Source organism: Lentinus tigrinus (genome assembly GCF_003813185.1).
Source record: "Lentinus tigrinus ALCF2SS1-7 unplaced genomic scaffold L226scaffold_1, whole genome shotgun sequence".
Classification (NCBI taxonomy): domain Eukaryota; kingdom Fungi; phylum Basidiomycota; class Agaricomycetes; order Polyporales; family Polyporaceae; genus Lentinus; species Lentinus tigrinus.
The window spans coordinates 2,870,946-2,893,228 of record NW_027137910.1 but is presented as its reverse complement, the minus strand read 5'-3'; the positions used below and the strand labels follow the sequence as shown (position 1 = coordinate 2,893,228).

The 22,283-nt window shown below is 54.8% G+C and overlaps 9 protein-coding genes across 9 annotated transcripts; 4 read left to right on the top strand and 5 right to left on the bottom strand.

The window, feature by feature from the left end:
- Positions 1–48: 48 nt before the first annotated feature.
- L226DRAFT_607775 (uncharacterized protein) lies at positions 49–1,214 on the top strand. The gene is made up of 6 exons (XM_067685855.1): positions 49–294; positions 346–456; positions 513–542; positions 592–660; positions 721–844; positions 899–1,214. Exons 1-6 carry the CDS (start codon positions 210–212, stop codon positions 987–989), a joined length of 510 nt encoding a protein of 169 aa, XP_067543261.1. The 5' UTR covers positions 49–209; the 3' UTR covers positions 990–1,214.
- Positions 1,215–1,657: 443 nt separating this feature from the next.
- On the bottom strand, positions 1,658–3,750 carry L226DRAFT_565242 (oxalate decarboxylase; the record flags this gene model as incomplete). Its single annotated transcript, XM_067683776.1, has 14 exons — positions 1,658–1,765; positions 1,820–2,006; positions 2,058–2,102; positions 2,154–2,349; positions 2,403–2,514; positions 2,571–2,612; positions 2,678–2,767; positions 2,832–2,869; positions 2,944–2,965; positions 3,026–3,053; positions 3,102–3,144; positions 3,202–3,225; positions 3,278–3,351; positions 3,410–3,750. The coding sequence occupies 14 exons, from the start codon at positions 3,748–3,750 to the stop codon at positions 1,658–1,660; spliced, it is 1,350 nt and encodes a 449-aa protein (XP_067543260.1).
- Positions 3,751–5,410: 1,660 nt separating this feature from the next.
- On the top strand, positions 5,411–6,239 carry L226DRAFT_565241 (uncharacterized protein; the record flags this gene model as incomplete). The annotated part of the gene is made up of 8 exons (XM_067683775.1): positions 5,411–5,492; positions 5,548–5,601; positions 5,659–5,691; positions 5,741–5,773; positions 5,827–5,850; positions 5,911–5,925; positions 5,982–6,078; positions 6,140–6,239. The coding sequence occupies 8 exons, from the start codon at positions 5,411–5,413 to the stop codon at positions 6,237–6,239; spliced, it is 438 nt and encodes a 145-aa protein (XP_067543259.1).
- A 934-nt stretch (positions 6,240–7,173) lies between these two features.
- Positions 7,174–9,457, top strand: L226DRAFT_565240 (cytochrome P450; the record flags this gene model as incomplete). The annotated part of the gene is made up of 12 exons (XM_067683774.1): positions 7,174–7,297; positions 7,359–7,459; positions 7,513–7,542; positions 7,601–7,706; positions 7,766–7,863; positions 7,936–8,041; positions 8,089–8,161; positions 8,225–8,454; positions 8,506–8,589; positions 8,639–8,987; positions 9,075–9,224; positions 9,286–9,457. 12 exons carry the CDS (start codon positions 7,174–7,176, stop codon positions 9,455–9,457), a joined length of 1,623 nt encoding a protein of 540 aa, XP_067543258.1.
- A 202-nt stretch (positions 9,458–9,659) lies between these two features.
- On the bottom strand, positions 9,660–12,321 carry L226DRAFT_518617 (uncharacterized protein; the record flags this gene model as incomplete). The annotated part of the gene is made up of 9 exons (XM_067678554.1): positions 9,660–10,342; positions 10,399–10,630; positions 10,692–10,902; positions 11,324–11,524; positions 11,590–11,778; positions 11,838–11,861; positions 11,918–12,026; positions 12,074–12,104; positions 12,157–12,321. 9 exons carry the CDS (start codon positions 12,319–12,321, stop codon positions 9,660–9,662), a joined length of 1,845 nt encoding a protein of 614 aa, XP_067543257.1.
- Positions 12,322–12,924: 603 nt separating this feature from the next.
- Positions 12,925–13,401, bottom strand: L226DRAFT_451777 (uncharacterized protein; the record flags this gene model as incomplete). The annotated part of the gene is made up of 1 exon (XM_067675031.1): positions 12,925–13,401. The coding sequence occupies one exon, from the start codon at positions 13,399–13,401 to the stop codon at positions 12,925–12,927; it is 477 nt and encodes a 158-aa protein (XP_067543256.1).
- Positions 13,402–13,546: 145 nt separating this feature from the next.
- L226DRAFT_528819 (uncharacterized protein) lies at positions 13,547–15,322 on the top strand. Its single transcript, XM_067679469.1, has 4 exons — positions 13,547–14,266; positions 14,438–14,924; positions 14,979–15,152; positions 15,214–15,322. The coding sequence occupies exons 1-3, from the start codon at positions 13,581–13,583 to the stop codon at positions 15,129–15,131; spliced, it is 1,326 nt and encodes a 441-aa protein (XP_067543255.1). The 5' UTR covers positions 13,547–13,580; the 3' UTR covers positions 15,132–15,152; positions 15,214–15,322.
- A 595-nt stretch (positions 15,323–15,917) lies between these two features.
- L226DRAFT_528818 (cytochrome P450) lies at positions 15,918–18,573 on the bottom strand. The gene is made up of 12 exons (XM_067679468.1): positions 18,479–18,573; positions 18,213–18,406; positions 18,040–18,150; positions 17,853–17,981; positions 17,621–17,783; positions 17,479–17,562; positions 17,327–17,423; positions 17,142–17,268; positions 16,950–17,063; positions 16,707–16,881; positions 16,400–16,643; positions 15,918–16,346 (listed from the first exon to the last, which is right to left on the bottom strand). Exons 2-12 carry the CDS (start codon positions 18,288–18,290, stop codon positions 16,181–16,183), a joined length of 1,488 nt encoding a protein of 495 aa, XP_067543254.1. The 5' UTR covers positions 18,291–18,406; positions 18,479–18,573; the 3' UTR covers positions 15,918–16,180.
- Positions 18,574–19,190: 617 nt separating this feature from the next.
- Positions 19,191–21,859, bottom strand: L226DRAFT_528816 (cytochrome P450). The gene is made up of 12 exons (XM_067679467.1): positions 21,626–21,859; positions 21,336–21,564; positions 21,171–21,281; positions 20,985–21,113; positions 20,770–20,929; positions 20,634–20,717; positions 20,475–20,571; positions 20,299–20,425; positions 20,130–20,243; positions 19,889–20,063; positions 19,567–19,810; positions 19,191–19,498 (listed from the first exon to the last, which is right to left on the bottom strand). The coding sequence occupies exons 2-12, from the start codon at positions 21,426–21,428 to the stop codon at positions 19,342–19,344; spliced, it is 1,491 nt and encodes a 496-aa protein (XP_067543253.1). The 5' UTR covers positions 21,429–21,564; positions 21,626–21,859; the 3' UTR covers positions 19,191–19,341.
- Positions 21,860–22,283: the final 424 nt, after the last annotated feature.

Below are 22,283 nucleotides of genomic sequence, written 5' to 3'. Positions count from 1 at the left end.
ACTTCTACACAAATCTGATTTTCCTGCTCTCGAGTCACACTCAGTCTTGTATCTCGTCCGGTTCCGTATATGCCGTTATGCGGTCTCACTCGGCCGTCAACGTTGTATGTGCCATGCTATAAGCTGGGTGTCATATATGTACATGGTCACCGCAATAGAGACTCCAAGCCTCGGGACAACTGGAACTGCCCCACTAGTATCCTCACGTCATGTTCTCCCAATCCTTGTCCCTCCTTGTCGTCTCCGTTCTCTCCCTCTTGGCGCATGCTGCACCCCAAAACACCGAGACACCAGGTGCGTCTCCTGGATATTCCCTTGCGGACGTTCTCACATGATTATTCGCAGTCATATCACTGCCTCTCCCCACCGATGCTGGACTGCCGTCCGGTAGTGGTGTTCCCCTCTCTGCCGCGATCTCGGCTGTCAATGCGCACTCGGCAGAGTTTGCCTCTCTACGTTGGTGTTTATCTTGACCGTTTGCCCTCTGCGGTGTTCACCCTCAAGTTTCACAGTGGGAACATCGACCTTTTTGAGCGTGCAAGGTAAGCCCCCGCTAACTCGCTCTCGTTAGCGTACTCATCTCCCTTGCAGCCGAACTAGGACTCCTCTCCGCCGAGGAAGCGATTGGGACTGCAACCCAGCTGACCGCCTACATCACCGGTATGCTCTCCACTTACCAGCGCGCACACGATCATTGACATCCGCTTGCTTCTCACACAGAAATTAACGCGACCCCCGTTGTGCAAGTGTCCTCGAAGGGTGGTCAGGCTATAACCATGGCCACAGGTACTGCCGGGGCTACCACTGTCTTCGCCAATGCTACCTTTGTAGCCGTTCCCAACAGGTGTGTCATGCCTTCCTCGCGTACATCTGATTTCCTCTCATATACGTGCTGCAGTGGTACGGTCGGCGCGGTCGTTTCTAAGTCGTTGTTGGTGGGGGCGGCTGCGGTCGTCGGAAGCATGGCAGGCGCCATCGTGATCCTCTAAACCTGCTCCAGATCTGCCCGTGGGTTATATGTCGTTGTATCTGTCCTATTTGTCACGAAGTTTTGTCTCAAAAGGTTGAAATAGATATCTAAGGGTCTCTGGTCAACCTATGGTGATGGCTTATGTATGTTGTCGCCCATGAGTCCACAAGCATTGCTTTCCCATCGCCATAGCTCAATAATGGATCGCAGCCAGGAAGCTGCATGGCTACCGTCTGTCAGCCCCGTGTCGCACAGCCCAGGCTCCTTGTACGATAGGACATGACAGCGAGCACTGGCTGGCGATCGCAGTACTCCGGAGCGATCAGTTCAGCGGGCCACCGGTTCCGTTGAACAGCGACCTCATCATCATAGGGCAGGTACGGTTCCGTACGGTCCGTACTGTAGAGAAGGTTATCGCCCCATGAGCTTCTGTCCGCGGCCATCCGGGGGGTCGAGATTTGTTTACTGTCCCGCGATGAGGTTATGGTGCAACTAAAATTATCCACCGTGAGGGTTCCATAGGAACGTTCACTCACGCTTAGCGCATAAGTTTTTCAGGCATTCCGTCTGGATCAGCTCAGATACCACACAAGCAGCCGTTCTGGATTCTATTGGCAGACGAGGAAACAAACGTTATCCAAACGCAAGGCTGGCACCAACACTTCCTGATTTGGCGAGAATCCACTCTCAGGCCGGTCCGACGACGACGTACTTGGTCTTGCTGAGCTTCGAGATGGTCTCGTTGTCGAGATCCAAGTGAGCCTTCACGAGCTCAGCGGGGGTGAGCGCGAGCCACTGGCACGACGGTGATGAGATTGAACTCAGATTAGGTGACAGGCACTGTCTCACCTGATTCAAACTGATGTCCTGGTACCGATCAGTGTTGAATATTTCAAGGAAGCGTAGGGTCGTGTTGGAGGCATTCTCGACGTAGTGGCCGTATGAGGCCGGGACAAAGCCCACGTCCCCCGCTTGGTAGTTGAAGGTACGCGCGTTGCTGCTGGACGCGAAGAGGGTGACGCGGCCATTCCCTTCGCTATCAGGAAGTGTTAGTATTTATGCATCATGAAGCAGCGATAGTGTTCACAGGTAGTAGGACCACTCGTCTTGGGTCGGGTGCCAGTGAAGCTCTCTGAAGTACATGGTATCAGCGAGGTGAACGACGATCTGCGCATGAGCATACCTCACTGCACCCGGCTCGACCGTGACCTCTGCCACGGAAATAGTAGTGGAGACAGGGAAGATAGTGGAGTCGACGACCTTAACGGAGCCTCCGTCCAGCTGGGTTGCGTTGATCTCTGATAACTTGTAGATAAACGGGCTCGGAACCTGGCCTCGAGGACTGGTCACTTGCGCATCCAAATCGGAGGGTGGAGGCGCTGGAACACACCAATAAGTCAGTAGAGAGGCTTCGACATATTGCTATACGTACACCCGGGGAAGATATAGAGCTGCTTTGCTGGGATATGGTCGAATGCAGATGTGTTGGTCTTGAAGTTCTTCGCGAGGACTTCCTTGGGGACGTGTGCCAGCCAGTCAGTGAGCTAGATATAGTTCAGCACCCGTCCTACGCCACACACGCATGGTCGAAGCCGCGTACCAGGAACGTCGAGTCTTCGCTGAAGGCCCCATCATCGAATACCTGTCAAGAGGATGGCAGCGTGAGTGATGTCTGCGCTGTGCGCAATGGACCGCGAGTTCACAAACCAGAAGGAACTCTGCTCCATCGGGGTTGTCGTTTGTAGCCTGGAGGGAGTGCGGAACGCCGGGAGGGAAGTACCATAGATCTCCGGTGTTCTATGTCAAACAAGATCTTGAGCACACGATACGGTGAGTCAAGATACCACCGGACTGAGCATACCGCGGTCCCGAGGAAATTCTGACCATCGCTATTGACAGCTGTCACCTGAACGCCTCCCTTCGCAGATTCTCAGTGTCTATCCAAGGTTACTGGGTATCTCTGATTGAATTACTTGCCTTGATCACGTATGCCCACTGCATTGAGGTTGAGTACTGTCAGTATACATTGTAACGGCGGAGGACAGCTAAGCGCACCTCGGCGGTCTTGTGCCAATGAAGCTCACTGCACACACTCAGGATGAGTACAGGCTAGATGGCTCAAATAACTCACCGTATAGCACCAGATTCAAGCCTCATGTTGACTCCGGCCATGGCTGCCCGCTTGTCGTCAAGCTCTCTACATTCAGTGAGGCGGTAGAAAAAACACTCACATTTGGCGATAGGCATTACGTCGACTGCATAACAGTCGGCTCAGCTGTACGTACGGTGAATGAGATAGGAGCTCACCATTCTGCTGACGAGCCCAGCCACCCGACTGAAGACGATTGTGACTGAGTGCGAACGGCCACTTGGCGCCGGGCCTGCACACAGCGAAGATTGAATCAACAGCATGCGACGGTGGAGAAGACGTGTACTGACACGTTCCCAGAGTCCGTAGTAGGGGGTGCGATTAAGTCGGGGTTCTGCAGAGCGACCGGTACATTCTGCGGTCCGAGGACGGCTGCACCTAGAGTGTCTCGGATGGGCTGAGGATTGATGTCGGTATCCTCGGACCATAGCACGCCGTTCTGCTGATCGCTGGCGAACGATACGGTGGTAGTCGCGACAGCAGCGGTGGACGCGTCGGACGCCACTTCGCCACTGGCAGCCGAAGACGCCGCGCGCTGGGATAGCCCTGGCCCAGACAGATGGCCCGGTGCACTGGCGGCGTATCTGGCACAAAGGATGGCGCAGAGGATAAAATTCGCGAACTTGGGCATGTCGAGGGGTGGACAGGTGTGGTGTGCGATGAGTGGGCCCGGTGAACGAAGTTGACACCTCGCAGAGTGGCCTTTATATACTTAGTCCAATGCCCGAGAAGGTCACATTAGCATTCGAGTTGCGTCGAGTATATGCAGATGGTCTGCCCGAAGAATACTGTACCGGGAAAAGTCGGTCAGAGTCGGAGTAGTCATGCAGCCACAGTCACATCCGGGAAAGGGAGGCAGGATGCGTAGAGGAGTGGTCTTGGAATGAGTATCTTATACAGCGATCTCATGACCATAGCTACTCACCGTAGGATATGGCATAGATCCCGCATGACTTCGACCACCGTACTCTGGGAGAGCGCGTCGGCCGGGGTTCAAAGATAGTTTCATCTAACCAGGTGAGCGCCCTCACAACCAGTGACTGTTGAGTCTGCCAGTGGTTCCTGCCGGGCATTGTGCACTCGGCCCGATACAGAGACCTAAGCACTAAGTAGTTAGTGCGCAGCAGCGACCGCTGTAAGTGCAGTTAGTGTACAAATTTGCAATGGATGACAGGATACGACGTAAACTACCCACTCACATGTGCCGCTGCCAGTGTAAGTTGACGTTAAAAACTTTGAGAGGTTCGCGAACTCTTGCTTGCCAAGAGTCGCGATCGATTAGCCCGGTTCTGTCCGCTGGGCGTGACACGTGACGTGCTGTGGTCACAACTGCGCAAACGCCGCCGCCGCCGCCTCGTCAAGACGGCGCTCTCCTCCGATCTCCCACATATTCCTGAGACCTCACTCTCGGCATGCTTATCCGATGTTTTCGGCCACCATGATTTGCCTGATATCTTATCTGCTAAGTAGCAACCACCCGGCAGTGGCGCATGTCGCCCGTAATCGCCCGCAGAAGAGTTCTTGTTCGGATGGCTGTACTGCTCCGATGAGTCCCGCATACCCACAGTATCGCTCAAAGTGGAAGTGAGAGTACTCCTGTAAGTATTTATGATACGTTTTTGTTTAGCTGTGTACTTTATTGACGCGTTCTGCAGTGCCACGTTGCCGGGTGTACACGATACAAAGTAGTGTCCACGGTGCATGATCGCAACGCCCTATGTGACAGCGACGGACAGCCCATGTGAAATGATCATCCACAGCAGTTCTATCATCTACTTACCGCTCATAGTTTTCGGTCAAGAGTGCGACATTCCAACATCTCCGCGTTTCTGTTCCCTCGGTCTACTCGGACCCGTTATTCCGGCACTCCTTCAAGCTCCGGATGCACTCCGGACGAGTGCCAACCCGGATGGCGCTGGTGAGTGTTCGCAGGCTTTCAAGGTCCCACTGATTGTGTCGTTATCGAAGTTTGACATCGTGACAGCTCTTACGCCCGCCACTTCCTCATCCGTCGTCAAGCAGACCAGAAATAGCGACGTTGGAACGCGAATTCACATTGGAAGATGACCGTCGTCCAATAGCGTGTTATCCCAGCTCCGGGGCGCCCGACGGTGCGTCGTGCTGTGAGCACTGTTAAATCACATCTCGGTGTTGTAACTTACTCTGTTCGCGCAGTGCATAGTATAAAATCGCGCAGGCAACAGGTTGGATACCTGTTCCCGCCCCGCTGCTTCTCGTCCCACCTTTGTCCAGCCAGGTGCTGTTTCGTTCTCAACTTGCCGTTATTCACGATGCGCGCTGGTTTCTTCGTCGCACTCTTCCTTTCGTCTGTATCCGTTCTGGCTGCGCCTTCGCCAGTCGAAGAACGCGACCGTACGTCCATGCCCATGTAACATTGCGCGTCTGACTGATAGATGTTCCCGTGTAGTCATTGACAACGTCAATTCTGCAGTAGACCAGCTGTTCTCCGTGACTATCGACAGTACGTGCCCATACTTTCCCAGAGGTTTACTGGTTATTAAAGCGGTTTGCGACTCAGTCAAGGCTATCATTAGCGAGGCAACGTCTGTTGGTGCGTGGTTCCATGCTGTGCAATAGGATCTGATCTAACTGCCTAACAGCTGAATCCGTTTTCGTTGAGGCTACATCGGAGAGTGAGTGGATCGGCTATGCACAGGCATCTCATAGCTTGACTGTGATATAATAGTCGGCAACCTGGTAACAAACACTGGTAAGCAGAGCAATCTCCCTTCTTGACAGATCAGACCTCATATACGCGCGACGATTGTAGCGGTCGTTGCAGAAGGTATGACCCACGTCCGGTTTAATGACCCGATCTCGTCGTCTAACGTCCATTCGTAGCGACGAGTCTACTCTCCGAGGCCGAGAGCTTCCTCGGTCCAACAGGCACGGCGATTGCGAAAGACCTTAACAATGTGAAGAACGCTATCAGCAATTCGTCAGTCATGTTCCCCAGATGTGCCAACCCAAACTCCTACTGACATGGACGTTATAAACAGCGCATCCGCACGTCAAGAAGTGACCGCTGTGCGGCCGCTCACCATGGGCGCCACAGCAGTATTAGGGAGCATGCTTCTAGGCGCATTTGCTGTGCTCTAGGGTGCTAGCTCTCGTTCGGGGGACGTAGAATGGACTGATTCGTGCGCGGCGGCAGGTTATGCGTGACTTGGACGCTGTTGGTCTCTCATTATCTTGAAGCTGTTGCGGGTCCATTTGTATCTTGGAACAATCACGCAGTATTCACTTACAGTACTTGTCTTGCTGGAGAAAAGCGCCATCCTAGGCTTAAGGAGGTTTAAATACGTTCCTGAGCGCTTGTTCTGCGAAGCCCGCGTCCCGAGGTCTGTCTCAAGTTGGTTTCATTGTCTCGGATATGGCCGGTTGGTCTTCCCGAGCCTTTTCGAACTCAAGTTCTGCCTTAACCACGACTCGCATGAACCCCTGGCCGACACCAATCCCCTCGAGGCATACAGGGGAAGTCTAGACTTGCCATAAGTACTCGAGTGCGACGGCGACCTCATGATGTCATGACTGATGTCGAACACTGCTTGCCCTGGACAGTGAACACAATTGGCGATCCCCATCTCCGGACACTTGTGGCGTCGTGCACGGCCAAGCACATGTATTCCCTGCATTGTTGATGTCGTACGCGGATGGATGTTCCCTGCTCCAGCTGACCATTGCTGACAAGTTTTTGGTGTGTCAGGCAGCCGCAGTAAGACCGGCCAGGCCCCCTGTGCACTGCCGCGTCGTGGACCGTGTGCTTGCGGCGTGCGTGGGTCACCGACGAGCCCGTATCATCAGGAGGCGGACCTGATAGTGGGTGTATAGTGTACTAACTTACTTACCTGGCACTACGCCGCACGGTTCGGTGCATGACAGGCAGGTCCGTGGGAATAGAACATCGGGCTGTTTTCCGGCTAGCATACATATAAGTATGTTCGGGGTGCGGCTACCACTACCAACCAATCCCCTCTTTCGGATCACTACGCTCCCCGCAGGACACCGCCAGTGCTCTCGCGCTCTATAATCCATGGATCCCCAGGTGCTCCTCCTCATCGCAGGTGGTGCGCTGCTCGTTCTCGCAGTGCGCCGGTGGCTCGCCGGCCGCGCGCTGCGCAAAGTCAGAGGACCGCCTAGTCCGGGATGGCTCTTGGGTAAGCCTATTGCCGTCAGGACGCATCCCTCCACCCAATGAGAATCCCGCCCATCTTCTAGGTCATAGTCGGGAATTGAACGCTCAGCTCAACGTCGGAGATCTGGAGACGAAGCTTTTGGAGGAATATGGGCCGGTCTACAGAGTGAAGTACCCCATGGGGGTGCGTACAACGTCCAGACGTTTCGTTTCGGCCATCATCTCATCGAGAAACAGGAACACGCGCTACAAATCGCAGACCCGAAGGTCAGACGCACGCGTCTCCCTGTCGCCATGCGTCGTTTGACCCTTGCGACTCCTCTAGGCTCTCCAGTACATGTTGCACAAGTCTGGATATCACTTCCAGAAGAGCGTCGTCGCGAGAACAGTATCTGGGGAACTCACAGGCGCCGGCATATTGGTCGCGCACGGTACGTCGGTCCTCCTGCGATACTATTATCACAGTATACGAGCCAATTGTTCGCTGTAGAACAGAGTCATGCGCGTCAGCGTAAGATCATGAACCCTGCATTCACGGCTGCCCAACTCAGGTCGTTCCTGCCCACCTTCCGCGCGTCTTCTCAGAAGGTTCGTGTGTCCCTAGTCGGTCGGACCGCGCGAATGACTCTGACTCGATATTTGGTATACAACCGGTTGTAGCTCAGCCAGAAGTGGCAGGACATGCTCCAGAATGACCCGGACGCTGGCAAGAAGCTCAATATTCTCGCTTGGCTCACGCGCTGCACCTTGGACATCATCGGCGAAGGTGACATCGTCTCCCGTGCCCTTGCTCCACTATCTAACCCCGTGTAGTTGGGTTTGACGTCCAATTGGGCGCCATGGACGACAAGTTGACTCCGGTCATGGAGGCATACAAGGATATGTTGTAAGCCTCCTGCACTGGTGGCAACCGATTGCGAGGATACATCTGACGCGGTTCGTAACGCAGTGCTGACTCCATTCCGAACCCATCCACATTCACAATCCTTTTCCGTTCTCTATGGTACTACATCCCTGATTCGATCCTCAAGTATGTCAAGTACATGCCCGGCAAGGACCACGCTCGTTTCCGCAAAACTCTCAAGCTGATCAACGAATACTCCAAGAATTTGATCGACGAGAAGACCGAGGCTGTCCTCGCCGGCAAGGAGGGAAAGAAGGACATCATGAGCATCCTCGGTGAGCCATCTTCAGCTCCTAGCCTGGAACACGCCTGACGGTTTTCCGCAGTGAGGGCAAACGCAGCTGAGAACCCCAAGGAACGCTTGACCGATGAGGAGATGATTGCCCAGATGGCCACTTTCCTCTTCGCAGGTTGGTTCAAATCTTGCGCACGTCGGATTGGTGCTCATAGTACATCTAGGCCACGAGACGACCGCGTCATCCACCTCTTGGTTACTGTGGGAGCTCGCCCGGCACCCAGAATACCAAGCAAAGATGCGCGAAGAGGTCAAGGCTGTCCGCGCTCGCGTCGCCGCGCGTGGCGATACGGACTTCTCCGTCAGCGACTTGGACTCGATGACGTACTGTTTGGCTGCCATGAAGGAAGTGTTGCGTCTGCACCCGATCGTCTACCTCACTGAGCGACAGGCGAGCCGAGATGACGTTCTGCCGTTGGCTCACCCGATTACGACCACTACCGGAGAGACGATCAACGAGATCCCTATTCCAAAGGGGACATCTTGCCGGATCTCGATCTGGACCTACAACCGGTAAGCCACTTCAAACCCACTTACTGCCACTAAGGGCTCATCGGTCTCGCGCCGTTGATCTCACTGACATATGTACATCGATTGTAGGCTGCCACAGATCTGGGGCCCTGACGCCAACGAGTTCAACCCCTTGCGATTCATTGAACATGAGAAGATGGGAGCGACATATGTCGGTGTAACGTCTAACCTCATGACCTTCAGCGCCGGTCTTCAGGCGTGCATTGGTTGGCGGTTCTCGTGAGTACACCAGAGCACTGGTTGTGCTACCCCTAGCTAACGCATGCTCTAATCTTCGCAGAATTATCGAGATGCAGGCTATCCTGGTGGAGCTCATCGAGAAGTTCGAATTCACCATTCCGGAGGACAAGCCTGAGATCATCCGCTTCCCGGCCGGTCTCACAACGCCTCTTGTCGCGAGCGAGATGCACCTCGGTTCGCAGATGCCTCTGCGTGTTTCGCTTGTCCAGTAATTGGCACACAGGGTTACTTGATTCTTACTCAACTATCTAGGTCTTGTGTTAGTAGCGTGGTTACATATTACTCTGCTTACTCCATAACTCCTTGTGATGAGGACGAAGGGGATGCGTGGAAGGACACATAATGCGTTGGCAGTCATATGAGTAGGGCCTTGGGTGCAAGCGATGGTAGTAGAGTACATTACAATCCACGCTGTCACAGCAATCGCTTCGCTCGCGCCTTGAACGCCTCCTTCACCATCAACCACTCAATCATCGTCACCCCGCTCACGCGAAGAAGGTCGCCCAGCTCGACCCAAGCGTCCGGCATCTTGCACACCAAGTCCAGATCCGCCTCCGTGACCACGCCCAGTCCATGTAGGTGAGGCGCAGCATGTCCAAGCGGTCGACGCAGACCGTTCAGGAAGACCTCAGCAGCAGTAGGCGGTTCTTGTTGGCCGGATCCGTGCAAGAGGGCACCATCTGAAGGCGGCTCGAACTTGTAGTCGAACTCCGTCTTGATGGGCAACGTGAAGCGCAAACCAGGAACGTCCTCAGGCAAAGTACAAAGAGAGATCGACGAGCAAGAAGAGACACTCCTGACGAGCGAAGGCGAGTAGCTGATGAGCCGCGGTTCCGAGACGCCGGTCGTCGCGTTGATCGGAGACCATGTCGCTGGTCGAAGTAGTGGAGGCAGGAAGACGACCTCGGCGTCGGGTGTGGGCGAGCTTGATTGGTCCGACACTGTGGGCGAAACGACCTCGGAATTCAGTGTAGTTCTGATAGGCTCTGGCGCGACGTCCAAGGATTGCGATGCGGGGAGTATGGTGACGTCATCGTCCTGCGACTCCGGATAGAGTAGCGTCTGCCGCGAGAAGCTTGCATCGAGAGTCTCCGTTGCTGAACGAGAGCTGTTGTTAGGAGAAGTGGCATGGGGAAAGGACCACTACTCTCACCTTCTGACTCCAGAGTCGTGCTCGCGACAACGGCAGGAACCATGGCCTCGTCCACCTTCTCGGCCTTCACCTGAATCATTGCATCTCCATTCACTGGCACTGGCATCGCGTTTCCATCAACAGGCTTCCCGGTTTCAGACCTATCGCTCTTGCGAGAGCGCCTCATCTTGGTCTTCGGGAGCGATGGGGCGCGATACTGCGCGTACCCGTCGCACCTCGACGCCATGTGGTCCTACATGGCGAGCTCACAACCCTCTTCCAAGCACGGGAATGGCGAACAGATATAGACTCACGCGCAGGTTGCCTGCGATGGGGTACCGCTTATCACAGCGTGGACAGTGGAAGCACTTGGACTCCGCGTCGCGTCTGATGGTTATTTGCACACCGGGGTGGTTTTTGAAGGTGAGAGTGGTGACTTGCTGGTGTACCTTGAGCTTGTGGTAGAGCCCGGAGCGATGCAGCTCGCCGCAACAGAACAGAGACTTCTTGTCTTTGTCTTGAGGCCTGCGGGGGATTTTGTGAATGTCAACAACAGTTGGAAAACCTCGGTGCACGCGCGCCGGCTTACATGTTAATTAGAACGCGTTGCACTGAGGACGTACAGTACTAGTGTGAGGGTTAGAGGAAGGGAACGGTGAGGAGCGCGACGCGTTCTCGCGAGTCTTTATAGCAGTCCAATTGTGAAAATTGAAAAGCTGTCCGATCTGTCCCTCTTCGGCTGTGGCGGTCTGTAATCGGGCGCTCCTTACTGCACCAGGTCACTCGGGTATGAATCTGATGTATGATGCATACCGAGCTGCGATTGATGGCATTGCGAGCGTTACATGTATCGTACATTGAGCTCAGATAGAGCTTTGCATACATGCACATTACTGAGGTTGTCAGTCAGCGCCGTCTCAGTGCATAGATCGAGATACCGACATACCCGTGGCTCCGTCGAAGTTGACGTTGAGTTCTCCCGGATGTGGCTGGGTCGATCTGCGGCGGAAACGCATCGAGAACCTTCTTCCGTTCAGTGAGGGAGTCCTGCCATGCAGCGCCAGCGTCCGGCACCGTCGACTGGAGCTGGACGTATGGCGTCCCGCTCGTGCTGTTCGCAGGGTCATGGTCGTCACTGAGATTGAAGCTGCGCGAGGACGCTTTGCATGAGCCCGATGCCCGACAGCCAGTCACAACGCGGCGAGCACTCACAAGGCATATACACTCTTCAAAAACACATCACCGAGCACGATGTCGAAACCCTGGAAGCCACGCTCGGCAGCGGGTACGGGTTGGAAGCCGCCGAAGCAGACGGTCACGTTTTGGTCTTTGCCGTTCGGCGACACCACGTCCGTCTCGACGAGCGTGACTTTCAATGGATGGACGCTGTAGTCTTCGCCACTATCATGCGCAATCAGTCCGAGTACCAGAGACATCCCCACGAAACGAGGGGAACGTACCCAAAGGTGAACGTCAAGTTCGCGCTGTTGTCGCAGCGCAGAGCTCGGCAAAGAGCTCGCGACCGATTGCCCATCCGGACCCATAGGATTCGTTAGCGACGAAGCTCGTGGAGTTTGTCAATTTGAAGGCAGGCAACGAATGGTTGACGATGAGGTCGTTGAAACCAGTATCGAGTTGAACGCTGAAGTCTGTTCTACGTTAGCCAACATCGAAATCGGGACACCTGTTCGCTCACTTTCACCGCCCAGAGCGATATCCACAACATACTAGCACCGGTGCGTTAGACAGTGTCTTCATGACATTGGAGGCCACACTCACAAAGAGATCAGTGACTGTAGCCTTCACATCAACGTTGCTGCCGCCGTCCCGGCGCAATTTAAGTGCAAATTCGACACCATCAAGCTCTCCCCCGGCAGGGAGCGCAGCCGTGACCAGCGCAGAGAGAACAATGCAGAAAATCTGGAGTGAATGATGGGTGAGCATCGTGTATGTGTCGGCCAGGGTAAGGAAAAATCGCAGTGGTTTTTATGCTGAATGCGAGCGTCCCAGTCTGCACGGGTACTCGGGATTTTGGAGTACAAAGACTCTCGAGACGCTGGCATCGGGTGCGTTCGAGACATCCGATGTCAGAGCATAACCACAAAGGCGCACTGGGCCAAGATCGGACAGGGAATGCCCGAACAGACAGCGGGGCAGGTCTTGGAGGCCTGACACAAGGGGGTCTGGTACTGGACATCAGGGTAATCGGTGGCCTGCAGTAACGACCACATGTCTTGCCCCAACACCGACGCCGGATACGCTACGAGACATGTTTAAGGCTCTGATAGCTCGGAGAGCTCTGAAGATGTCTCGCAGGTATCCTGAAGAGCCTTCCTGACCATTTCGAAGCGGGACATATGGGCCCGAATTCGAGAGGCTTGTAGCAGGCTATGAGCCCCATTGTCGGTATGACGCAGAGGGGCTCCGAACATGGAAGCTTGACGCATTCTCCAAGCCACTATTGAATCAACGTACCTTCTGATGTTGGGTGGACCGTGTATTCTGACGGAGTCGAAGCCTGACGCGACACCTGAGCGGATCGCGCGATCACTGTGCCTCCACATTCTCTGCCTCCTCTACTAATTCATAGCCAACCCAAACCACCTCTGAGCAGCTGGCACAGCCAACGAGGTGCTCGCCCGAGTCAAGCATCTCCTCCGTGACGACGTACGATCCTCCACAGCGACACGGATAGTTCCAGGTCGTGTCCGACTCCTCATCGAACTCTTCGAGCGAGATGACTTGTGCGGGGCGTGGACCAAGTTTCTTGTCATCGGATGTCCTCGAGGCATCATAGATCTTCCTAAGTTGGGGGTTGTGGAGAGTGTTGAACGCGTCTTTCAGGAGTCCGATGTCAATGCCATCGACCAGCGGCCCCGAAGCCTGTTTGTCGGGGTGTGAGGCGAGAAGTACACGATGGTAGGCAGCCTTGACCTCTGCAGACGTAGCATCCTGCGATAGAGAAAGAATAGCATAGTAGTCAGGAGTGCCAGAGTCCTCGGGCGTCGAGGTCGAATGGGTCATTGTCGTAGTTGGCGGAGAACAACGAGCTTGTCGATCGCAAAATGCGTCAGGAGGTCCCGGCCCGGCGGCCCGCTCGAACAACGGGCGCCAGAGTAATTCGTGCGCCACCGGGGGGAAAGGGCGCTGCCTAGGACGGCCGCCTCTACCACTGCTAGATCCCCCCATCCACCCCGCGCGGCATGTCTCGCAGACAGACCACGATGAACTACCCCCCGAGCTCGACCTCCGCCGTTGACACCGCCCTGAGCCTCGCCCACCTCTCCGAGTACGCCCACACGCTCGACAGCCTCCCCATCGACCTCTCCAAGAGCTATGGCGACCTCCGCGAGCTCGACGCCGTGCTTTCCTCCTCCATGACCCTCCTCACAACCAAGATCAACGACCTCATCTCCATGATTGAGACCAAGACCGGATCCAACGACGAACGCCTCTTCCTCCTCAACGACATCGCTGAAGAGGCATACCGCCTCAAGCTCGGCGGCGAGGACAAGATTCGCGTCGCCTGCCATGCCGCCGACGGCCTCCGCGCCCACAGAGCACACATGAAGGCGCTACTCGATTGCATGCCTGAGAAAGAGTTCTCGAGGGTTGCAGATGCTTTGTCGAGGAAAACCGTCTTCCCCCATGTCGCGACGCGCCATTTCTACCCCCCGGGCATGGTGGGCGAGGGCGGTAGACGCAACAGGCGCGCTGCCGGCGCAGCCAACGGGTATGGCCCCTTGGTCGTGAACGGCGCCGACCCCAGCCCCACGAAGAGGAAGAGGGCCACAAAGGAGGACGAGATCGACGTTACCAGGACGCCGACAAAGAAGGAGCGGCTAGACGCGCCTGTCCAGAGACGGGGGAACGGTGCCAGGCCAAAGAAGTACGTTTCCCTTTCATCCCCCATCGAGCTTCTCGGCCGTTCCACTAGTTTCCAGCGGTCCTTTGTAGTGGACATGAGTTCTTAAACTCCACTCCCCCTCCATGCCGCCTACTCTTCCACCCCCACCCTTCCCCTTTGTCTCTCGTAACCTATCTGACCGATGTCTCTCAGGGTTATCGACAGAGTTGCATCTCCCACCGAATCCATTCTTTCTGTCGCGTCGCACATGCCCCAGAACGTCCCCGTGCAAACGAGCACGGGCCCATCTCGCCCGGCGGGCCCTGGACGCGCCGGCAGCAATGGCGCGAACAAGCGCGCGCAAGACGCCTCGCGGCGCGATGCCTTCGCTGCCCAACCTCCCCCAGCCAGCCACCCTTCTCTCCCCGCCCCCCATGCCTCAGCACAGATAGGCGTCCTCACCGACGCACATGGCGCTCGCGCTATGAGCAACGGGGTCGTCTCTGAGTGGCCCCATGGGCAGCTCGAAGGACCCGGCATGCCTGTGGCGCGCAACTTCCAGCCTCCAGCGGACCCCGCTGACGGTATGAGTGCCGAGCCTGACGGCGATGTCGACGACAACAAGACATACTGCTTCTGCGATGGCGTGAGCTATGGAGAGATGATCGGGTGTGATGATGAGGAATGCGAGAGGGAATGGGTGCGTTGTTTGACTCTGCTTTATATGCTCGTCGACTCATTTGGCTGGTTGCAGTTCCATCTCGCGTGTGTTGGTCTTACCACTCCTCCGGAAGGCGGTTGGTATTGCGAGACCTGCACGGCGCGCCGTCAGGGTAACAAGCGATCTGCGCGTGGGGGCAAGAAGAGGTCAGCAGGTCGCACTGCTGCAAGGAGTCATCCTGCATGACATGGTCATGCTTCTTGCGTGGTGAGTCTCGCACCTTCTTGCTGCCCTAACGATTTCACTCATCAGGGCCCTGTTGCATTAGTATATATGTATGCTCTCGCTTTGATCTGTGTACCACTAGAACCGGTGTAGGCTACGCGCATTCGCGCTTCATAGGACCTCGTTCTTAATTCGATTCTTTCTTGCGATCTTCAAAACACAAGTATGCCCTTCAAGGTGGCTGATGGCATAACACCGAACACGAACCTGCCCTTTGTCCCCGGCGACGAAGTGACCGGGACTGGCTCAAACATGCGGAAGTTACGTCCAAGCCGTATTCGATATTCCGCTCGAGCCATCAAGTATATGAAGACATATCAAGCATGCTCGCTGCTATCAAAGGTGAACCGCTTGGCTGTGCTATGCAGGAACCGCTGCTTCGCGTTCGGTCCTTCCCCGCGAGTTGAAAGTGTTCGGGCTCGGGTGGAACGTTTCCTCGTGCTGGATGGTTGAGGCGGCCAGCGTTCCCTTCGGTTAGAACGTCCGGTCTTCGCGTCCTTCGTTGTTTTGCACTGAGCAGGGGAGATTTGTTGGGGTGCATAGGCCATGTCATGCCATCGAACCACTGAAGCCTTGCATATCGCGGCAATCGATTAGACAGCGAGCGTGCATTGTATTTTGTTAAGATAACTTCTACTGTTAGATATTTCTCAAGTACTTGCGATGTTTGTCACGAGGTAGACTTGAGGAAAACAGAATTGGGCCGTTCACTGAAACTGTGACTTGGCCTCGACCATCATTCTACGATGCGTAGTTCAGTGCACTGCCACTGCTGTCCAGAATAGGGGGACTTGGCGTGCTTGGCATTGCAGTTCTCTAACCACTGATTTCGTATAAATAATACACTCGCGAAACAACATCTATAATATCTTGATTGGATCCTATGAATCACTACCAAGGGAGGCTGGCAGAATTCCGCCCTGCACCCATTAGTGGGCCGAGCGGCGTCCTCCCAACCTCAATTGAAGTTAACAACCGTCGTCTCCGAAACGCACAAACATACTGCTGAGCTAGATGTTGCTCGACGCAGTCTCCTTCGAGGAGCTCTGACGCTTCCTGACCATAATCTTGCCGGTCTCGAAGCCACCATTGGGGCGATCAGCCTTGATATCGTAGTTCACGACGATATATGACAGAAGAGTCTTGAGTTCGTCGGCCGCGTAATACCGTCCTGGGCTGTACGCGTGTCAGCAACCACGTGCTCACGTCACTACGAACGCAGGACATACCAGGCATGCTTGCCATGGCCAAAGGCAAGCCATTTGCCAGAGGTGTGCGTGAACATTTGCGTCGCGCTAGCTCCCTTCTCTTCACGCTGGCGCGAGAACCGGAAAGGGTCGAAGACGTCTGCTTGGGGATAGTTGTTCGAATCGCGATGCGCCGGAGCAACAGCAGCAGCTACAAGGGTTCCCTTGGGAACGAAGGTCCCGTCGACTAGCGTCAAGTCCCGCATCGCTACACGCGTGATCACAACTGTGGACAGAAAAATTGAATGTTACACGGATGCAATACCAGAAGAGCGTAATGCAGACTCACAAGGTGCCAAAGTATGCAAGCGCGCCGATTCCCGGAGGAAACTTTCCGCCTTCCACATTCTGTCGATGGCGTCCTTCGTCCAACCGTACGACGCGATGAGTTCTTCCGCTTCAGCTCGAAGGGGACCAATGGCCTCGGGAGACGATGCCAGGTGACAGAGGGTGTTCGTCATGTTCTATACCAAAGTAACAGGTGATTCGTGTGAGTACCGCAGAAGTCAGCAAGCATGAGGAAGAGTCATACATCCGTGGCAGTGAAAATGGCTGCAAAGTTGGTGTGGAAAGCCCGCTGCGCCACCATCTCGTCCGTTGCGTTCTTGTCAGCTGCGTATTCCATGTAGAGTTGGAGTAGGTCGTGCTGAGATCGGCGGCGTCAATTTCAATGAAGGAATCCTACCGGACCGTAGGATGGCTACCAAGAAAGCATCGTACGCACCGGTTTGTCCGGCCAGTCGTTCCCGAACTGATTGATCTTCTCTCTGCGTGCGCGCACTAGAGGCTCAATGTACGTCCTTCCCTTGAACAAGGCAGTTCGTGTCTCCGTGAGGAAGCGCGCCACAAGGCTGAGGAAGGAAAAGAATCAGACATGCCACCATTCGAATGGAATGGGAAGAAGCATACGGTCGGAATAGTTGCGGCGTGAGCTTCATAGTCTGTGCATCTTTCATCGTGTTCACGGTGAAATCAATCGCAAGCTTCAAATAGTCTTGATTGCGACCTGCAGATATCCATGTAAGTCACATTGATTGTCAAACGAAGAATGTATCACTCACACAGTGGCAATCCAACGAAGACACGACTGTTCAGTTGAGCAAGGATGCCCAGTACAGCGGGCTTGACCTCCACACTTTGCCATCCTATAAGATCACGATCGTTGAGTGACATCTACGTTTCGGGGGGGCGAACTCGGATTACCATCTGTGGCCGTCGGAAGGTTCCTCAGTACGGCCGACGGGAGCTCATCAATGAGGTCAGGAAGGATTGTTGGAATGCTCTGTGTGAATGTCGTCTTGAGGACCTCTGCGTGCCAATGTGTCTGGAGGATTTCGCTTCCTAGGATGCGCTCTCTTTGTAACAGCTGTACCATGGGTATAGGTTAGAGAGGGTACAACGATAGTTCGAGCATCACAGTCTCAATGATACGAACCTGGTTGGACGCAACCGACAACGTAAGCTCGTTTTCAGGCCTGCGTCTGAGGTCTTCCACCCCGTCGAGGCCTGAGACCACGACGAGCCAACGATCAAGCATGCCAACCCTGAAGGCCGAGCCATGGTACTGCAGACAAGCCAGCATTAGAAGTGTACACGTTCGACCGAGGAAGGGACCGCCGCACCTTCGCGTGCCCTTCTAGCAGCACGTCGTTCGGACGGCGAATGAACTTGAGGGCGGCGAGATAGGACAACAATGGGAAAGACGTCCCGCCCACAACGGGGATACGGCGGAGCTGGACGAGAACCGACACGCGCACGTCAGCAACCTAGTCATGAACGTTGAGGCTGCACATACCGGGTCGGAGTACCACTTGATGAACAGCCGGGCCACCACCAGGATGAGGAATGCATAGAGGAGCGTTGAGACTTCCATCGCCGCTTGTCTTGGGTGAAGAGAGGGGGGAGTGGATGGTCATAGCAACTCGATGAGCTCTTTATACGAATCAAGGTTACAACCCTGCTTCCTTCGCGCCTGAGCTTCTTCCGCGCCTGCGAAGATTCAACCGCCAGGTCAGCTGCGACCTGCGGAAGCCGAGAGCCTAGTGGAGTCCCCAAACTCACCTTATTCTCATTCCGCCGATTTTCGCGCTCCCAGTGTCAGCTAGGCTGACGGGAAGTCGCACACGGCGAGTGCGAAGCACACATTGACAAGTAGCCGGCGACTCGTGTGGAGCAGAAACCGCACAGGGTGCGATACAATTGATAAAGTATTTCTTCCGGCTGGGAAAGCCTTGACTGAAGTTCGCGAGACCTGTGAATAACCCATGTCAATATCCGTACGTGGACGCAAGCGCCACCGGATGACTCACTACGATGTAGTTATTCGGAGGAAGGTGCTCGGCAGACCCGAGCTTGGATTGATCTGGTGAAGGATGAAGTTCGAGAAGGAGGCGTCAGCATGGGTGCACACAGGTATTCATGGCATGGATGAGAAGATCAGCGTCGAACGCAAGACGTCGGCGAGGTCTTGTCAAAGGTGATGAGTAACATATGAAGATTGTACCCGCACGCCTCATCTTTGAGATCGAGTCCGCAAGACACACGGTGACCACCAACTGTTCTCCGTCTTTCGCTTGCTCACGGATCACACCTGCGCACCGTCACTAGCAATCAGAAGAGTGACCGAGGCGCCTATATGTGACCCTCAGCACGGAGTCAACGAAAGAGGTAACGAAGAAGCTCACCAAACTAAAGGCGGTATCAGTGAGGGAATCACACAATTGATGAGAGAATTGCGGCCTCAATAAAGGCCAACAAGGGAGAGAGTATCGATGCTCCCCCTCTTCCATGTTTGAACTATCAGGCCGCTTCACATGACAGTATATCGAATCGAACGTTCGAAGGTTGGTTGCCCGGAACGTGACTACACATCTCCCACTCGGTTGAAGGCTGAGGTCTCCTGACAGTCCAAATAGAGAACTCTCCTAGCCTGCCTTACGCTTCCTCACCAAGATCTTGCTCCTCACAGCGTCAACCAGTGTGGACGCCCTCTGTTGGGTTTCATCGAGCTTCACGTCGTAGTTCATGACCATGTAGGCCAGGAGCGCCTTAAGCTCGTCTGCCGCGAAGAACCGCCCCGGACTGCAAACGGCGAGGGTGTTGAACCTGTCAGAGAATACGAATCGAAGCTGACCGGGCGCAGCACGTACCAGGCGTGCTTGCCGTGACCGAATGCGAGCCACTTGCCGGAGGTGTGGGTAAACGCCTGCGTTGCACCGATGCCGGTCTCTTCTCGCGCGCGAGAGAACCGGAATGGGTCGAAGACGTCAGCGCATTGGTAGTGCTTCTGATCGCGATGGGCCGGTGCGATAGCAGCGGTGATGAGCGTCCCCCTCGGGATGAAGGTGCCGTCGACCAATGTCATGTCCTTGGTAGCTACACGGGTCAGCGCGACTGAGGAAGGGACGTAAGTTGAGGTGTGTAAGTGCAACTAATAATAGAAAACTGCGCGGCTGGGCTACTTGAACTCACAGCGAGCGACAGTCTTTGAACGTTGCGATTCGCGGAGAAAACTGTCGACCTTCCACATTTTTTCGAGCGCAGCCTTTGTCCAACCGTCCGAGGTTGTGATTTGCTCCACCTCGGCCCGAAGGGGTGCGACGGACTCGGGGTGTGCTGCCAGGTCGTAGAGCGCGCTTGCTATGCTCTGCGGATAGAACAAGTCGAGCTTATCAGTGCTGCGCCGCATAGCCATCATGGAGTAAAGCAGTACCAGTGCAGAAGTATGAATGGCGGCGAAGTTGGTCACGAAGACCCTCGCCGGTACGGCTTCGTCTGGTGTGCCTCTCTCTGTAGCTTCTTCCAGGTACCATTGGAGGAGGTCGTTCTAGGATACCGTCGTAAGCCGAAGGTCATGGTATTCTGCGCGAAATAATACTCACTGGTCTGTTCTGCCAGTTAGGCCCGAAGCGCTCCATGTCCGCTCTCCGTGCTTGTATCAGCGGCTCCATGAAGGCCCTTGCTTCAACCAAGGCAGATCGAGAGTTATTAAGGAAGGGCACCGCGATACTGCAACATTGGCTGAGCATAATGTCACTCCTACAAGAAACAAACATACGGTCGCAAGATAGGGGGGATTAGCTTCATGATGTTTGCGTCTTTCATCCTCGCCGCGGTGAATCGGATAGCGAGACGAAGATATGGTTCAGTGCGACCTGCAAACGATCATGTGAAGTTCGTGACATGGTTGAGCATGGTTGAGCGAGGATGCACTGACATAGAGGCAATCCGACGAAGACGCGACTGCTCAGACGTGCAACGGTATTGATCATTGTTGGCAGAATGTTCACCGCTGCCCAACCTTGTGATTTTTGAGCCACGTTCAGCTGGAGACGTTTATGGACGGTACTCACCATCTTCACAGCGAATGTTGTCCTGTACAGCGTGCGGGAGCTCGTCCAGAAGCTCGGGGAGAATGGAAGGAAGGTTGCGGGTAAGAGACGACTTGATCACATCAACATGCCACCGGTTCTCATTGAGGTCTTTCCCTAGGATGAGTTCCGTCTGAAAGAGCTAAAGCATAATATGGTTAAGTGCACCGCTCATATGCCGCCGGCGATGAACGAACCTCATTGAATCCATCTACGATAGAAAGATCACTCTCGGGGCGTCGCCTGATGTCTTCTACTCCTTCAGGGCCGGACACGACGACGAGCCAACGATTAGGCATCGCAACCTTGAAAGCCGTACCCTGGTACTGCATATCACTCGGCATTAATTAGCTTGTCCACAACTCCATGGGAGGGAGACGCACCTTATCGTAACCTTCTTGCAAAACCTTGTCCGAACTGCGCGCAAACTTACGCGCAGCGAGGTAGGATAGCAGCGGGATAGATGGTCCACCCACAGTAGGAATACGGCGGAGCTAATGAGAATGTCAGCCGTATAACAAGGAAGCAACGTTGCGTGGCGCACGTACCGGATCCATATACCACTTCGCTAACAAATGTGCCGCCAGAAGCGCCAGACATGCGTACGCGATCGTTGTACCGTCCATCGCTGGTTGCGCCATGGTAAGTGTCACGACCCGCAAGGATGCAGGCGGTCGTAGGGTTCAGATTTAAGGCCTGTTCCCACACCAGTCATGTACATACACTTATATGCATCGTAGTAGACGCTGTGAAGGCTATCTCGGTGACTTCCGATGCCTGCGGTGAAGTTTGGAGTTAGGTCGGTTATGTACGACAGCAAGAAGCATGTAAGGCTCACTACTTCAGCTTCGCTGCTGCGATCCAGCGTGATTGTGGCAGTACCCTGAGACCGCGTATGTCGAAGGCGAGTCATGCGCCATTCAAGACGGTACACGATTTCGACGTGAGGAATGATCCCGAGGAAACCGTTTCATCTAACTAGCATGAACTCATGCAGCCGTCTTTCCGAGCGGATAGAGTTCTTCGGTCGCTAGGAAAGCTGTTAGTGGATTCACACCTTAGCGGATTGTCGTCCGTGGCCGTGCTGCGCACATACAACAGTGCAATAGCGGGGTTACATACCCGAGCGTTACATACCCGGAAGAGAACTGCAGTGGTCAGCGGTTCAAGCTATGACCAATTGACTCACTCTGAAGAGCAAAACAATGATGAAACTCGCATGAACATGTCAACGTTCCCAACGGAATCCATAGAGGAGGAGGTGTTGGGGACTCACTGTGTGAGACGGGTCTCTCGGGAGGGGGGTCAGAGACAAGCAGATACGATGTCGGGATTTGTCCCGACGGCCCGTTCCGAGATGGTCTCGTCAGGGGTCGAGAGGAAACCGAGGTTATTCCTGGTTGTCTCTGGTGCTGGTACAGAGATGACCTCTGATGGGCGGGTACGAGACAAGCTTGAACGAGCATAGACACAGCCTAGACAGCAATACGATCTGC

What these genes read in the sequence shown, in the direction of transcription:
- L226DRAFT_528816 (XM_067679467.1), bottom strand. Translation starts at nt 21,428, where the DNA reads ATGGCGCAACCAGCGATGGACGGTACAACGATCGCGTACGCATGTCTG. An exon ending in CCATTCATACTTCTGCACTG is followed by an intron (nt 20,064 to 20,129) that starts GTACTGCTTTAC and finishes TTCTATCCGCAG; the next exon opens with AGCATAGCAAGCGCGCTCTA. An exon ending in GGTCACGGCAAGCACGCCTG is followed by an intron (nt 19,499 to 19,566) that starts GTACGTGCTGCG and finishes CGCCGTTTGCAG; the next exon opens with TCCGGGGCGGTTCTTCGCGG.
- L226DRAFT_607775 (XM_067685855.1), top strand. Translation starts at nt 210, where the DNA reads ATGTTCTCCCAATCCTTGTCCCTCCTTGTCGTCTCCGTTCTCTCCCTC. An exon ending in GGCAGAGTTTGCCTCTCTAC is followed by an intron (nt 457 to 512) that starts GTTGGTGTTTAT and finishes CAAGTTTCACAG; the next exon opens with TGGGAACATCGACCTTTTTG. An exon ending in GCTGACCGCCTACATCACCG is followed by an intron (nt 661 to 720) that starts GTATGCTCTCCA and finishes CTTCTCACACAG; the next exon opens with AAATTAACGCGACCCCCGTT.
- L226DRAFT_528819 (XM_067679469.1), top strand. Translation starts at nt 13,581, where the DNA reads ATGTCTCGCAGACAGACCACGATGAACTACCCCCCGAGCTCGACCTCC. An exon ending in AACGGTGCCAGGCCAAAGAA is followed by an intron (nt 14,267 to 14,437) that starts GTACGTTTCCCT and finishes GATGTCTCTCAG; the next exon opens with GGTTATCGACAGAGTTGCAT. An exon ending in AGGAATGCGAGAGGGAATGG is followed by an intron (nt 14,925 to 14,978) that starts GTGCGTTGTTTG and finishes GGCTGGTTGCAG; the next exon opens with TTCCATCTCGCGTGTGTTGG.
- L226DRAFT_528818 (XM_067679468.1), bottom strand. Translation starts at nt 18,290, where the DNA reads ATGGAAGTCTCAACGCTCCTCTATGCATTCCTCATCCTGGTGGTGGCC. An exon ending in TCAAGTGGTACTCCGACCCG is followed by an intron (nt 18,151 to 18,212) that starts GTATGTGCAGCC and finishes GTTCTCGTCCAG; the next exon opens with CTCCGCCGTATCCCCGTTGT. An exon ending in CCATTTTCACTGCCACGGAT is followed by an intron (nt 16,882 to 16,949) that starts GTATGACTCTTC and finishes ACTTTGGTATAG; the next exon opens with AACATGACGAACACCCTCTG.